At 45.0% G+C, this 15991-nt stretch overlaps 1 protein-coding gene across 2 annotated transcripts; it reads right to left on the bottom strand.

Moving 5' to 3' along the window:
• Nucleotides 1-52: 52 nt before the first annotated feature.
• LOC122878458 (stathmin-4-like) lies at nucleotides 53-7426 on the bottom strand. 2 transcript variants are annotated; one of them, XM_044201267.1, is made up of 7 exons: nucleotides 7295-7426; nucleotides 5557-5624; nucleotides 5320-5415; nucleotides 4463-4668; nucleotides 3413-3577; nucleotides 3283-3300; nucleotides 53-2155 (listed from the first exon to the last, which is right to left on the bottom strand). In XM_044201267.1, the coding sequence occupies exons 2-7, from the start codon at nucleotides 5567-5569 to the stop codon at nucleotides 2147-2149; spliced, it is 507 nt and encodes a 168-aa protein (XP_044057202.1). In that variant the 5' UTR covers nucleotides 5570-5624; nucleotides 7295-7426; the 3' UTR covers nucleotides 53-2146. The 2 variants fall into 2 exon arrangements, with proteins under 2 accessions (XP_044057202.1, XP_044057194.1); XM_044201259.1 differs by having other exon boundaries at nucleotides 4463-4671.
• Between the last annotated feature and the right edge of the window lie 8565 nt (nucleotides 7427-15991).

A 15991-nucleotide genomic window follows, 5' to 3' on the forward strand; every position in this document is an offset into this window, starting at 1 on the left:
TATAGTTCAGAGGCTGAATGTTGCAACGCAATAAAAAAACCGGACAAATAAGTAAATTGTCAATGTTTTATTCTTGAATTTAAAATATAATGTGATTTCTGTACATTGTCATCATCATCAGCATCAGCATCATCATCTCACCCTGACTCCTTTACATTGACGTTGCCAGGGAAACAGACTGACACACACACACACACACACACAGAGACACACCACTGCAGCTGTAAACAATGTACACAATCGATTATCAGTTAACTTCATTCATGGTATAATGATTGTTGGACAGGCAGGTATCCTGTGATGTAGCTAATGTTAGCCGCATGAGCTACCTAGCTGTTTGTTGTTGATGTAACATAGCAAGAGTGTCATTCGCTAGCAACTTAAAAACGTCCAGCAGGACTCCTGTCTTCTCATCCAGCTTACACAGGAAGGACATACAGAGATGTAGCTTCAAACGGTAGCATAATGCTAGCATGCTAATTTTAGTACATTGTCTTTATATTCAGAAACATGAGACGGATAAAAATGTAGAATCTGAAAAATAAAATTTGGGGGCTGTGAGAACAGGGCTGCAGTACTCAGGTCTAATCTCCAGGGATCGTTTATCCCTTCATTTTATAACCCTTATTTTTTTAAGTGTGTTTTGACTCGGACTCGTCTGTCTTGTGGGTGTTTTGACTCGGACTCGTCTCTGTCTCGTGGATGTTTTGACTCGGACTCGTCTCTGTCTCTGTCTCGTGGATGTTTTGACTCGGACTCGTCTCTGTCTCGTGGGTGTTTTGACTCGGACTCGTCTCTGTCTCGTGAGTGTTTTGACTCGGACTCGTCTGTCTCGTGCGTGTTTTGACTCGGACTCGTCTGTCTCGTGCGTGTTTTGACTCGGACTCGTCTGTCTTGTGGATGTTTTGACTCGGACTCGTCTCTGTCTCTGTCTCGTGGGTGTTTTGACTCGGACTCGTCTCTGTCTCGTGGATGTTTTGACTCGGACTCGTCTCTGTCTCGTGAGTGTTTTGACTCGGACTCGTCTCTGTCTCGTGGATGTTCTGACTCGGACTCGTCTCTGTCTCGTGAGTGTTTTCATTTGAACTCGGTATCACCTATGTTTTAACTGGCTCTCGTCTCTCTGACTTGTCTCGATCCTGTGAGTGTTTTTAACTGGACTTGTCTGACTCTAATGGGTGTTCTGACTCTGACTCTGACCCAAACTTGTCTTGGTTTGGTGGGTGGTTTCAACCGGACTTGTTCAGGGTCTCAAGGGTGTTTTGAGTCATTATGGTTTGTCTGCATTTTGACTTGGACTTGTCTCAGTCTCAGACACTAATCTAGTCTATAACAGTCTTTGGTCTCGCCTAAGTCCAGTTGACTTTGTTTTTGGCTTTTCTGGTATTGTTCTTGACTTGGTCTTGACCTGTGTCGGGACTCGATCTGACTTGGACTTGTCTTAGACTCGCTTAAGTGGTCTTGACCACAGCCCTGTGAGAAACAGGCACGTTTGCTGATTTTGCCGTGATGTCCTACGGCTGCCAGCAAATGTCACTAAAGAGCGACTGATGAACCGTTCCTGTTGTCGTACTGTTTTAAAGTAAATGTAATAATGTGAACTGTCCAGCAGATGCAGCTGGCTAACGCAGATTAGCTGTATATCCAGGCGGCAGAGACTCGTCCATATTCACATAGCAGAAGAGGCCCAGGCTGTTTTCTGGACTCCTCCCTTTGGGTTCAGGTCCGGTTTCTGTTAGGTCCATTTCATGTTTGGTTTGGTTGGGTGGGGTACAACTTTTCAGACTCGAAGATGTTGAATCCTTGATATGTACACAATCACACACACATTGGCACTGTTGGCGTGGCAACAAAGCACAGTAACACCTCTGTGAACCATCTAATGATGACTGAATCTGCAGCGTCCTTCAGTTTCAGAAGTTTTTCTCGTTATAAAGAGAAGAGTCCTGGTTGTACAGAAGAGGTCGAGCAGTCGGACTCGCCCTCAGTCCTCCTCCTCCTCTTTTTCTTCTTCTCCTCTCACTCTCGTCAGTGTCTCTTCCTGTCAGTCTCCCAGTCGGAGCAGCGCCGGGTTGCTGGCACAACAAACCTCAGCTCGTCCAAAATGGCTTCCAAATAAAGTTCAGCTTGTGTTGTGATCAGGCCATCAAGACACCTGGAAGCAGAAGAAAGGGGGTGGAGTTAGCACACAGCTAACACATGCTGACTCATGCACACGGGAGAATGGCAGGACGTCCACGTTTATCTTGATTCAGCATAAATTATATTCAGAGTTTTCAAATTTCTGACTTTCAACGTGAATTTCAACAGCTCGTCACAGAGGAAGTTGACACTACCCAACTTTTTGTGGATCGCTGAAATTGTTGGCCATACAGCACACATTTTGTTCACACATTTTTTTCAGGATGATGATGCAATTACCATGTTTACACTCAATAGAAAGAGAAAACTTATACACTATATGGCCAAAGGAATGTGGAGCAGACAGGTTTTTACTGGTTTGAGTCGCTTAGTTCATAGAAAATGACAATTAGACCTGGAAGCCTGGGTGCTGGATCCTTCATGATACACAAGAAAAAAGGAAAACTAGGACAGCACTCCAATTGTCCACGGGTGTCCACCTACTTTTGGCCATGTGGTGTACTTTGATTCATATAGTTTGTTGAAGGTAAATTGAGAACTCTCAAGTTCACTATAGCAAACTGTGTCAGATATTCTGGGAGGAGACCCATTTAATCCTCTTCTGTTTGAGAAGTTCAAAGCGAGATCTATAAATTTAAAGGGAAATTTGAGAAACAGGCCTATTCGTATACTGTTTCAAGAGTTACACGAGAAGACGCCGTTCTCATGTCTGTAAATATGAATCTACCACCAAAACCAAGAAAAGGTCTGGAACATAATACAATTTGCCGTTGTTACATTTTGGTTTTTGTTTGGCTTAAACAAACGAGATGTAACGTGTTAATCAGTGACCTTTCGAGGTGTCGGTAGGTGTATTTTTGAACTTTGGACAGAGTCAGGCTAGCTGTTTCCCCCTGATTCCAGTCTTTATGCTAAGCTAAGCTAACCACATCCTGACTCCAGCTCTGTACTTAACACACTCTCTGCAATAAATTAAACAGGCGTATTTCCCAAAATGCCGAGCTGTTACTTTAAATGCGCTTTTCCATTTAACATCATTTTGTTAAACTCTCGATATATTTGTTATCACACCGACGTCTTCACATTCTGTCTCAGTACGTCTACCCAGAATCCCCTCCTCCTCCTCCAGTTTGTCCTCACCTCCACGCTGTGCTTGTCCTGAAAGACACAAACATCACAAACTCCCTTTAGTGATTCATGTCCATGACACAGAATCTGAATCGTCTCAGGAAACAAGAGTGAAAACTGCCAATAAAATCTGCGTCCTCACCTCCTCCTGCAGCCGCTCCTGTGAGGCGTTCAGGTGCATATTCCTCTGCTCCTTGTCGGCGTCGGCCCGGTGCTCCTGACGCTCTTTGGTCAGAGCTTTCTGAGCGACTTCACGCTCGTGCTCCCTCCTCTCGGCCAGGTGCTTCAGCAGCTCCGCCTCCTGACACTAGAGGGAGACAGAGGGAACGTGTACAGTGAGCTTTTACCTGTGTGTGCATGTGGGTTCTTTGGGTCAGTCGTTATGAGTTTGTTGAGCGTAAACACTAGTTTCTTGGTGGTCTTATTTTCTGGTAGCATCACTTCTGAAATGACCACTGCATGATGTCGCACCAAAGAAATGCTCTGCGTTCGGTCGATTTGAAAGCCAATAAAAACTCAAAAGACCTTCTCCGATCAAACTAGGTGGCAGACTTAATGACAGTCAGAAATCTGGCTAAAAGAGAGCGCTGTGGCCATCATTTTCTTGAATTCTTTGAAAGTTTATGTCTCAATAGATAATCATCACTCATTAGACTGTAAAATAACTTCTTGTCAGTTGGTCGGTCGGTCCACCAGACTGAAACATCTCAGCAGCTGCTGGACTGTGATGAGACGTGCTTCATCGTTCACGCTCCCCTCAGGATGAACTGTAATAACTCTGCTGATCCTCTGACTTTCCATCTAGCGCCACCATCAGGTCGACATGTTAACGTGTCCGACACTTTGGTTTCTGACCAAACACCTGCAGAGCTGCTGGCGTTCCCATCAGCCTCAGCTGCACTCTGTGTTTACTGCTAAGTAGCTAATGTTAGCATGCTAACACGCTAAACTAGGAGGGTAAAGCTGCTAAACATCAGCATGTTAGCATTGTCACTGTGAGCATGTTAGCATGCTGATGTTAGCATTTAGCATCAGCATACAGCCTCACAGAGCTGCTAGCTCGGCTGTAGACTGTTATATTGGATCAAATGACTGTGTGTAATGTGAAGGATGTCGTGAGAATCATCATCACTTAGTGTGACCTTACAATAACAATAATTTTCTTGAAATCCACCCCCAACACTCCACACACCTTCCTCCTCTCCTGGGCGGCATCCAGTTTCTTCTGGATCTCTTCCAGCGAGGGTTTCTGGCGGGGCGGCGTAGTCGCCCTCAGTTCGGGGCCACCATCAAAGGTGGGCGGCTTCAGGATGACCTCGAAGGCCTGGCCGCTCGTCCGCTTGCTCAGCTCGATCACCTCCATGTCCCGGATGTTGCACAGGTTCAAGTCCACCACGCCTGCTGCAAGAAGAACACGAGACCAAATAAGTACCAGTAACTCATTTCTCTATTTCCTCTGCAGCAGGAAACAAACTCTGACTCTGATGATTTGAAATGTCTGAGGGTTTCCTCTGGGTGCTCCAGTTTCCCCCCACGTGTAGTCCAAAGACAAGCAGGTTAGGTGAACTGGAGATACTAGATACTGATAGACTAGTGTACCCCCCCTTCTCACTTCTGCAATGCATGCTGGGATAGGCTGACACATGTCAGTAGAATTATTCTAGATGATTAACCATGAAATCTGGAACAGACAGAAAGTCTTAAGTGTTGGACTGATAAACAGACAGAACCATAATACCCCGACAATATTGGGAAAACTAGTAACAAAAAGAACCTAGTTTAATCTTAGTGAAGTAATCTTATCAAGGACGTGAACTTAATGCTTCTGTTTACACATTTTTTCTGTTCTAATTTTGTCCTAACTGAGTTTTTACACACAAAAGGCTTTTGTTTTGACTTTTCACAGCAGGAAAAGCAGAGGCAGAACTAATGACATGAATTATGGCCCATAGACTGTATGCTGGCTCTGTTCCAGCAATTATTGTTCTGTAATGCAGCAATTATACCCCCTCCAGTTTGGGAGCCACAGGACTAAATAGTGTTGCTGACCTTCCTTCTTGTCGGCTGCAGTGTCTCTGAGTTCGGGAAGGATGCAGGAGCAGAAGAGAGACACCAGGGGGAGCTCTCGCATCTTCTCTCTGTATGCTGGGACATTCAGAGAGAGGAAGAGAAAAGAAAAACTGCAGCTGAGCCACAAATCTGTACAGATTCAGTCAGATGAACACATCACAAAACCAAGAAACAAAAAACGCCACCAAAAATCGAATGAAATCACTGAGGTTTTACCTGCTAGAGTCATTCTGCTGCTGCTGCTGTTTTCTGTCAAAGACACTGTGGTGAGGTAGAGTCTGTTCCTGAGGAGGGACGGAGAGACAGAGGAGTCAAATGAAAGTAAATCCAGTAGAATCAGTTCAGAGTTACTCTCTGGTGTCAAGGGAAACCTGCAGAGGAAAGGCATTCATTTTGCCCTGGGTAAAGCCTCTCAGGCAATGACACACATCTCACGACAGCAGCTTGAGCAGCTTGAGCTGGTAGGTGTAGAACCTCCGAGTTAAGGACACCTGCCAAGCTAAACTCAGGGAACACAAGTCCCACAAAATCGAAACGGGCAGCTGCTGTTTGAATCTTCTTAGAAAACTGAAGAAACTAAACAAGAGGAAAGATATGAAACAAAAGAGCAAAGAAAAAAGTGGAAGTAAGAGGAGCCACTGCGCCCTAAACATGAGGTCTTCCCCTTCTGGAGTTTAACGTCACTTTGCAATTTAGCTTTAAACTTGTTTTGTTATTTGTTTGCCAGATATAGAGACATACTTTTTAAAATCTTTAATGCATCATTTTGTCATTCGGTCAGCTCCGCCTGTTTTATCTGCAGCTCCCTTCTCATGTTAAACAATGATACAAACATATCTCACATTTAATTTTTTTTGTGGGACTGGAGTTTATGCAGATTTCCTCTGAAAGAATGTCTCTGTTTCTTTACTAAACTGAATATCGTTTGGATTTAAAGGTCAGATTTTGACAGATCTTTACGAGTTGAGTCATTCGTGCAAACATGAGCTGTTTTTGATTCAGCAGCTAAAAATAATTCATCCAAAGTGTGAAGACTGAATCAGCAACAAACACAGCGGCACGACACGCTGCAGGAGATTCAGCCTCCGGATCATCACATCATCCAGCTGCTGCACAAACTGGCTGATTTTAAACAACAGCAGCAGCTTTTTCCTCATCACGAACCTTCACTTTACCAAGTCATTTAGTGCACAATATAACGGAAATCCAGAGAAACATTAACAAACTGTCTGCTGATGTGCACAAACACTAAAGCTGCAGCTTAAGATGATTTTCTATTATCTAGTCATCTATTAAGCATGAATTGTTTAATCTCTGCAACGTCCAAAATAAAGCCAGATGCCCATGTTTAGAATCCAAACTGATTCCTTAAATTAAATCATAAAAACAAAGAGATTCAGATTTCAAACAGCAGCAGTTTGGAGAAACAGAAACTAGATTATATTTACAATTTTTCTGCAGGAAAAGACTGAAAAACACAAACCTGTTATCAAAATGTTTTAATTGATTCTCCTGTAAAGACTGATGCAAAAACACAATGTTCAAACTTTGTGTGTGTGTGTGTGTGTGTGTGTGTGTGTGTGTGTGCAGAGACTAAGCAATGATGTCATTGTTGCCAGTAAGCGCATCACCTTCTGCAGAGAAGAGTGAGTTGAGCGTGCAGCACAAACACTGAACTAATCACAAAGACCAAGAAGACAAAAAGGAAACAATGCAGGAGAGACAGAAAGACAGAAAAGATCAAAGCGATGAACAGAATCTGCAGATGGACGAAAGAATGAAGAGAATAGAATCAGATGAGTGAAACCGGCTTTCATCGGTTCACATTTCTGTTTAAAAGAGGCTGCCGCCGTCTGAGCTGCAAACATGCAGAAAGCTAACAAAAACATCAAATAATCCCAAATACATGAGAATATCAGTGTAAGTGTGTGTGTGTGTGTGTGTGTGTACTCACCCTGCAGTGATGCTCGGTCTCTGTTCAGACTGAAGATCTGCAGCTCAGCAGCATCAGCACCAAACAGCAGCTTGCTGCATGACATCACCCAGGAGTGATCTGATTGGCCGGCAGGGATGCTGGGCTGCGATTGGTCCAGCAGGGCAGAGGGAGGAGGAAGAGGAGGAGGAGGAGGAGGAGGAGGAGGAGGGGGGTCACAGCAGTGGAGGTTAATTTCAGAGGAATCCTCCTGCTCACTGACAGAAAGCTCTTCATCAGTCACAGTGATTTTACTGGATAGTTCTGTTTTTAAGCTTACATCAGCGCTCATCACAGAGCCGAGAGCTTCATCGTTCAGCCGATCAATAACACCTGACTGACACGGCAGCCTGTGCAAAAGCAGAGAAAGCAGATTCACACTAAACCTCTTGAAAACTAAACGCAGAGTGATCGGTCAGGTTTTATATACAAAAATAAACCTGTATAAAAATCGCACAGAAAGGAAAAAGCAGCATCTCCCAGACTGATCTGCGACGCTAACGTCAAAAACAAACTCGCTGTCTCCACGTGGAGTCAGCTGCTGGCTGCGCTGCTACGATTGGTTGTTTCTTTTTGTAATTTACTTTTCTGCAAAGTGCTTTATGTTGCATCTTATGCTTTTTTTTTTTTTTTTACTGTGCTGTATTGTTAATCAGATGGAGTCTCGCAGACAGGAGGTCCTGCACCGGCTCACCTTTGACCCCTGTGAGGAAACGCACAGAAGCAGGAAAAGACGCTTCAGGTTTCAGAGAGCACAACAGAAGACACACACACACAGCACACACACCTCCGATCTGACTGCGTCTAAAAGAAAACTGAAAATAAAAACACAGTAAAACTTCTGAAACACGACGATGAAAGGGGGAACTGGATCTGGTTGGATCCAGCAGGTCTGGTTTGATCTGGTTTGCCGGGTCGATGTGCTTCTGAGGAAAATGTCAGCGCTAAATTTAAAGGCTGACAATGAGCCGTTACTCATCCTGACTGCAAGACTCACCACGCGCACACACAGATCTGTGTTTGTGTGTTAACGCCTCCATCTGTTGCTCTGGTTGACGGTCTGTCGCTTTTCATTCAGACCCTCAGAGCTCACAGCTCCACAGAGTCCAGGTGAATTTATTGGAAAAGCAACATTTGGGCCACAGGCTTTCGTTAGGCGTTAACGCCTCCGTGCCGTCAGTCGGTGGGACTGTTATTATTTATTGCATGACTTTATTCTGGGGGTCTGGGGGTCTTCAGGGGTCCTCTGGGCGGTTTGAGACCTGGTGGAGCATCATGCTGCTGCCAGTTTTGCTGTTCTCTCTCTCTGTTTGGGTCCAACGCATTTTGTATTTTAGAGAATCTACGTCTGCAGATCAGGTTTGCGTAGCTTTTCCTCGGGTTTCAGATCAGGTCCCAAATTCTGGACCTGCAACGTGTCTCCCGGTCGTGCATCAGACAACATTCACTTTATTTAAAGTGAGTCAGACTCGTGACCGAGTTACATCCATTTAAATGTATCATGTTACTGTAGCGCCACCTGTGGGCGAAGCACCATCAGATTGGCTCAGATCATATTTGCTTGCGTCCTCTAAATGTGGTGAAAATTGTGTTTTCATCAGAGACCACGGCCACAAGAAATCTGCCAACCGAAAGATTAATTTCGTCACTGCAGTATGATTTGTGATGAGTTTGGTGAAGTTCAGCCTAGTTAAAGTTAAATTAAAGACCTAAAACGAATCATTTGACCGGTTCTGTAATAGATAAACCAACAGGACCTCCCAGGTGTATGTGGAGAACGTGACTGACGGAGGACTGCAGTTCCCATCATGCACCAGAGCAGAACACAGTGTTCTCACACACTGATCCTCCTCCTCTTCGCACTGAACCAGATGATGTAATGCAGCTGCAGTGTGTGTGTGTGTGTGTGTGTGTTCTTGTAAGTCTATCTTTGTGAGGACCAGTTTCAGCTTCACGCCTTCATGCCGAGCAGCTGTTTGTGGCCTCTGAGTGGATCTGAGGTTACGTTTGCAACTGCAGTGCTCCAGGTTTGTGTGTGTGTGCGTGCGTGCATGCGTGTGTGTGGAGGTGGGTGTGTGTGTGTGTGTGTGTGTGTGTGGAGGTGGGTGGAGGTGGGTGGAGGTGGCAGGGTGAGTGAGAGGCTGCAGCAACAAGGAGAGAGAGAGAAACCCCCACATCCCAACTGATGATGTCACCTGCAGCCAATCAGCTGAGAGCTCTCAGAGCCACACTGTCAGGGTGTGTGTGTGTGTGTGTGTGTGTGTGTGTGTGTGTGTGTGTGTCTCTTTGAAGTCACATCAGGTTAAGGATTCAGCAGAAACAACAACAACACATCTGCAGAATAATGTTTTTTGAAGAGCTGCAGGCAGCTTTTTCTCCACAGGACAGAGCTGCTACAGTAGAACCGAGTAGAACCGAGTAGAACCGAGTAGAGTAGAACAGAGTAGAACAGAGTAGAACAAAGTAAAGAAGTGAGAAAAACACAGGGGGGGCGGGGCTCTGGCTCTGCAGGCTGCTTTCGAGGACAAACAGCAGCAGACTAACTGGAAGCAATGACATCACCTCTGAGTCCGCACGATGATGTCACTGACAATGAGGTCACTGCACCGAGCTTGAAACGGAGTGATGTCATGAAAACGTGACAGAAAGGAAAGAAAGGCGTGTAGCTGATAAAAAGCACGTGTGCGTTTCATGTTCTTATATCCTGGTGGGGACTTTAGCCCGAAGGCACACTAACCACGGGTACCTGTCCCCACAGGTAGAGACGGCTCTTTGAGGGTTAAGACTTGGTTTTAGGCTTCAGGTTAGGGTGGTGGGCTGTCCCCCACGGGGCTAGTGAAACAAACATGTGTGTGTGTTGCCTCTTTGTTAAAATATTTTAAACGTTTGTTATTTGATCAACAGAACGTGATTAACAGCGTGATGTTTCTGCGTTCCTCATTATCATCCAGGTCGAGGGGTTACTTTAGCGCCCTGAGTTTAGACTCCCAGGCGGCGCTGCCTTTCGCCGCACATGCTTGTGGCAGAAACACACTGCGACAAACAAGCCAATGTGTTGAATCGGAGAAATGATTGTGAAGTTTGTCGTCAGTCACATTTGATTTGTGAAGCTCAGCTGCTTTGAGCTGCGCTGCTGCCTGAAAAATAGTTCAGTCAAGTTAACGAGAATGCAGACACTTTGGCGTCGACCCTGTCGATGAGATAGATTTTGGATGTCCCTCCTTCGGGAGCTGCAGACGGGAGCTGACACTGGTGGGGTGGGATGGTGGAGGGGCAGCAAATGAGGCTAACCAAGTCCAATAGGGAGCAGGCAAAGTTCAAAATCCACATCCAAATCCAAATAAAACAGGAAATGAAAAACCCTCAAACTATAACAGATCCATGATTGGTCCTGGCGAGAGGAGGGGCTTCCCTCTTGTATCGACAACTAAGGAAAGGACATTGGGTCAGTAGGTCGTGATCTGTTTACTTTACTAGCATTTAACCCAAACTGCGCTCTTTCCCGAACCTTTACGTGTTTTTGTTGCCTGAACAGAACCCCGATCTCTGCTGCCATCCACCCGACCACCTCCGTACGAAAACTTCCTTCACAAAAAAACCCGTTGCCACCAGCGGTGGAAAGTAACTAAGTACTTGACAAGCACAAGTTTTGAGGTACTTGTACTTTACTTGAGTATTTCCATGTTCTGCTACATTACACTTCTACTCCGCTACATTATATATATATATATATATATATATGTAAAGTAGTTAAAAGTAGCTCCACCTTCACCAGCTGCAACATTAAAGTCATGAACACATTAATGCATCAATAATTATAATCCAATAATATCATATATATTATTCTGAAATGGGCCGTTCTGCATAATGAGTACTTTTACTTCATAGAGTATTTCTACACTGTAAAATATTTCTGGAAGAAGTACATTGAGTACTTGTTTCAATGTTTCTTCAGAACAATAAGTAACAGTAATTCTTCTTTCTGGCTTGTGACCCCTTACTAAAAAACTGTATCTAGTTATTTTTACATTGTTGTACTGGTACTTTTACTTAACTAAAGGATCTGTGTACTTCTTCCACCACTGCCTTTAGACCACTAGAACCAGGCTGATGACTGGAAGATCGCTGGTTCGACTCCCAGGCAGGCAGGAAAAGTCTGGGTTACTAGAGCCGCACCGATCCAATCCACCGACACCGACCTCCTTCAGCAGATTCATTGGTTTTGGGCCAGAAGTCACCGATCCACAATAAAATTCAGTGTTTCTACTATCAGTTACATTCAATAAGTCATGGCAGCATTCCCATGTTACTTAAACATAATCCCAATGAGTTCCACACAGCAACGTAACCTCATACAACGGTTCGAAGACATCTTACGAAAAGTTATGCACCATTTTTCGTTCTTAATCCTACCAATGTCCAGCAACAGGCGTAACGGATCTTCGGCGTCACGGTAACAATAAACACGGGGTTAACGTTGTGAAACGGTCGCAGTTTGGTCAGGTTTAGGCACCAAAACCACTTGGTTAGGTTTAGGAAAAGCTCACGGTTACAGTTAAAATAAGTTAGTAACTCACAGTGAGTCGCGTGACTTAACTTACGTACGTAACTTAAAATAAGTCAACGCTGACTGTTGGTTTCACATGGGACACGAACCCCGGTCGACATGGACTTTGACGCTCTTTATACTTCCTCCTTTGATGCCGTCATAATTACCGAGGCCACTCGAGGTCGCCGCCTAGTGATAAATGCCTCGTGGCTCCCGATTACGAGGGTTATATACGAATTGTAGCGCATTACTTTTCGTGCGGATGACATAATGAGAACAGCCTCCGCGCAGTGAGGTTTACAGAGGTTCGATCTGGGAAGACGAGAGCAGTGGTATCAGATCGGTATCGGCCTGAGGAGAGAAAAAGTCGAATCCCGACTCGCGAGCGCTGCCGAGGTGCCCTTGAGCAGGACCCTGGCTGCACCGGGCAGCTTCAGGTGTGAATGTGTGTAACTGTCAGAGTGAACACAGCGTTCGTTACTCCTGTTAAGCTTCTCGGGTTAAAGAAAGAGGTTCAAGTTTTCTGAGTGACAAGCTGCAGAGAGAAACCTGAACTGGAAGATTCATGTAGCTGTCAGCCAGTTGAAACCAGTTTAAACCAGCTGAAACCAGTTTACCAGTGTGTGTGTGTGTGTGTGTGTGTGTGTGTGTGTGTGTGTGTCCTGCTCAGCTCCACTATGAATGAGCAGCCTGACTCTCCGCCAGCAGTCGTGTGTTTTATTTGTGTCGGCGAGGCGTCGTGACTCTCAGCGTTTCTGTTTGTGGTCGAGTCTCAGCCCACTGAGGAGGAGGAGAGAGAGAGAGGAGAGGGAGGGGAGAGGGGGAGGAGGGAGGGGGGAGAGGGGAGGGAGGGGCGAGCGAGCTGCAGGCAGAAGAGGAGGAGAGAGAGAACAGACAACAGTGTGGGCTGAATGTCAGCGGAGGTGAGTCACTGCCACTGCAGGCGGAGGCTTCCAGAAACTCACCTGAAAGACAGACAGACAGGCGGGCAGACAGGCAGGCAGGCAGGCAGGCAGGCGGGCAGACAGGCAGGCAGGCAGACAGACAGGCAGACAGAGAGGCAGGCAGGCAGACAGGCAGGCAGACAGAGAGGCAGGCAGACAGACAGGCAGGCAGACAGAGAGGCAGGCAGACAGACAGACAGGCAGGCAGGCAGACAGACAGGCAGACAGAGAGGCAGGCAGGCAGACAGGCAGGCAGACAGAGAGGCAGGCAGACAGACAGACAGGCAGGCAGGCAGGCAGACAGGCAGGCAGACAGGCAGGCAGGCAGGCTGACAGGCAGAGAGGCAGACAGACAGACAGGCAGACAGGCAGGCTGACAGGCAGGCAGACAGGCAGACCACTGAGCCTTGATTCAAAACCAACAGTGCTCATTTGTCTTCCAGAAATGTCTGCAGATGTCTCCTTCCTGCTCATTTTGTGTGAAGAGTTTTGCACTGAACCAAACTGTTGCACATTAATAAAGTTTCCTAAAGTCTGATGTTTTGAATAAAATCAAACTTTTGATGCAGAAGAGAAACTGTAGGATTGACGTGAGAGTTACTGTTGTGTAAAGACTCTCTCACTTTATTATCTATACTTAAATTCAAAACATTAATACTAAATAAACAAATTAAAAGCTGTCAAGTCATCGTTGAGTTGCATGTCGATTCTTTTCGTATAATCTCTGAGGAAATGACAGTTGCAAGTCTGTTTTGATTATTAAAATTCATTAACGAACATATATAACGTTGGGATGCACCACCTAATTTTAATTTAATTTTTCATTTGAACAGTTTTCAGTTCAACATTTTGTGTGAAGAGTTTTGCACCCTGATGGAGCTGGCTTTGTGCACGGAGGAACACAAACTGTTGACGTTATTGTCTAAAACATCATTATGTTGTAGCATTAAGATTTCCAAAATTAATCAGCTGATTCTTTTCTCCATCGATCGATCCATCGATCGATCGGTTTGGAAAACTGGTGAAAACGGTGAGAAACGCCGTCACGACGACCCAGAGCCCAAAGCGACGCCTTCACCGTGTCGTCGTGTTCGACCGACAGTCCAAAGCTCGACGTTATTAACAAACATCACAGTTATTACAGTCGTTCAGAGGAAAAGCAGCAGATCTGCACATCTGAGGAGCTGCAGCCAGGAAGGGATTTACAGGAGAAACGACTTCAAACATCAAAACACTTGCCAATTAATTTTCTGTCAATCAAAATTGATTAATCGACTAGTCGTTTCAGCTGTACTTGTATTAACTGTTGGGGAGTTTAATTTATAACAAAACATCATGATTTATAAACTATTTGTATGTTTTGTGTGTAAAACTCTTCATGTGTAAAGTAACAACTAAAGCTGTCGTAGAGGTAGAAAGTGGGATGAGAAGAAAATACTCATTTGAGTACACGTACCTCAAATTTGTACTCAGCACTTGAGTAAATGTACTTAGTTACTCTCCACCCGCTGCTTTTGAAAGAAGCGGGCGGAGAGTGACTCAGCTTCTCTTCAGTCCGACCACGCTGCCGGATTTCAGCGAGCGTGTAGGCGAGAGAACAGAGCGTGTCGGCAGATGGTCGGCAGGCGGAGAATCGGAGTCCATTCACAGAGCTCAGACATGAATGAAGACAAACAGAGAGCTGCTTCTATCGGCAGAGACACATCAATACCAGCAAAAACAGCAGAGGACAATGCAAACGACTGTTGATGCTCTTTTGATCAAAACATCGTACGTTTAATAAAGCAAACAGAGTGTGGGAGTTGATTTTCTTCCATACAGAGTTTCTGTTATTTAGCTTCCCCTCGTTGATGCAAACGGAGTGGACAAAATAACAGAAACGCCTCTCAGTATAACACAGTCCAGTTCAACAGCAGCACAAACTGCATCCTCCAAAAGAGTCGAGTCAACACGTCTCTGACGGCTTCAACACAAACTCAACGTTAGCGCCTTCATGATGGAGGATTCACTGCGGGACCGTTAGACTGCATCGGCTTTAGCTCGGCGTACCTAATAAACTGGACACTGAGTGTATAGCTCACGCATCATGACTGCCAGTTGCACTACTGAACTTCTTTTGATTGAATATTATGTTATGTATATGTTGCATATAGCTTTTTTTTTTTTAATGTTTCTTGAATTCCTTCTATTTTTTTATTCATTTCAATCAAATAGTTCTTTATAAAAATCTCAAATACAGCAAGGGGAAAATTCACTTCATGTTTCACAGTCATCAGATCTCAACCCATCTGATTTTGGAGCGATGTTTTCGACAGTGCTCTGCGCCAACGGCATCTCAACACCAAAGGAAATCTTTTGGAAGAACGCTGTTCATCGCTCCAGTGGAGCTCCACACGCTGCAGCGCTGCAGCTGTTCAGGCCTGAGCTGCAGCCGCTCGAGTTCTCAGGAACGACCAGCTAGCATCAAACTAGAGATTTATCAGGTTGGACCATTAAAACTTGAAAAGACTTCAGTAATGCGTCGATCTGTTGCTAGGAAACATCTGTAGAGCTGTCCAATCAGGAGCGTTCAGCTATGTAAACAGGAAGTCACTGCAGCATCGGGAGCTAGCGTAGCTTCCAAACATCACAGCTTCAGAGGCTGAAAGATAAATCTGTGTAAATGTTTGCGTCTGCAAACGTGGAGAAATCTGTTTCAGAGTTAGAAGGATTCAGTTCATAATGAGGGAAATATCTGATTATGCTAAGCTAACTGACGTTATTTACTCATGTCGTGTTATTTCAGTGAAATGTAATTCAAAAACTTCCAGACTGACGTCGTTATTAAACAGCATTTATCAAGTTTCAGGTCAGAGACGTCGACCGAACTCCAGATCACCTCTTTTACGCTAAACGGCTCAGAGATTAGCATCAGTTAGCTAACAACAGTTTAGCATCAGTTAGCTAACAACAGATTAGCATCAGTTAGCTAACAACAGATTAGCATCAGTTAGCTAACAACAGCTCCACCTGCAGTTAGCGGCTGTAGATATTTAGCAGCAACTAATCTGTACGTGAGAACTAGTCAGTGAGCTGCAGCCTGTTTTAATGCAGTGACGATGAAACTCCACTGACGTCAGAACGAGAGAAAGTTTGAACTTATGAACAGCTGCTGCAAATGTCACAAATAGTCTTAATTAAAACCAG

This window comes from Siniperca chuatsi, linkage group LG1 (genome assembly GCF_020085105.1).
Source record: "Siniperca chuatsi isolate FFG_IHB_CAS linkage group LG1, ASM2008510v1, whole genome shotgun sequence".
In the NCBI taxonomy this organism is placed as follows: Eukaryota; Metazoa; Chordata; class Actinopteri; order Centrarchiformes; family Sinipercidae; genus Siniperca; species Siniperca chuatsi.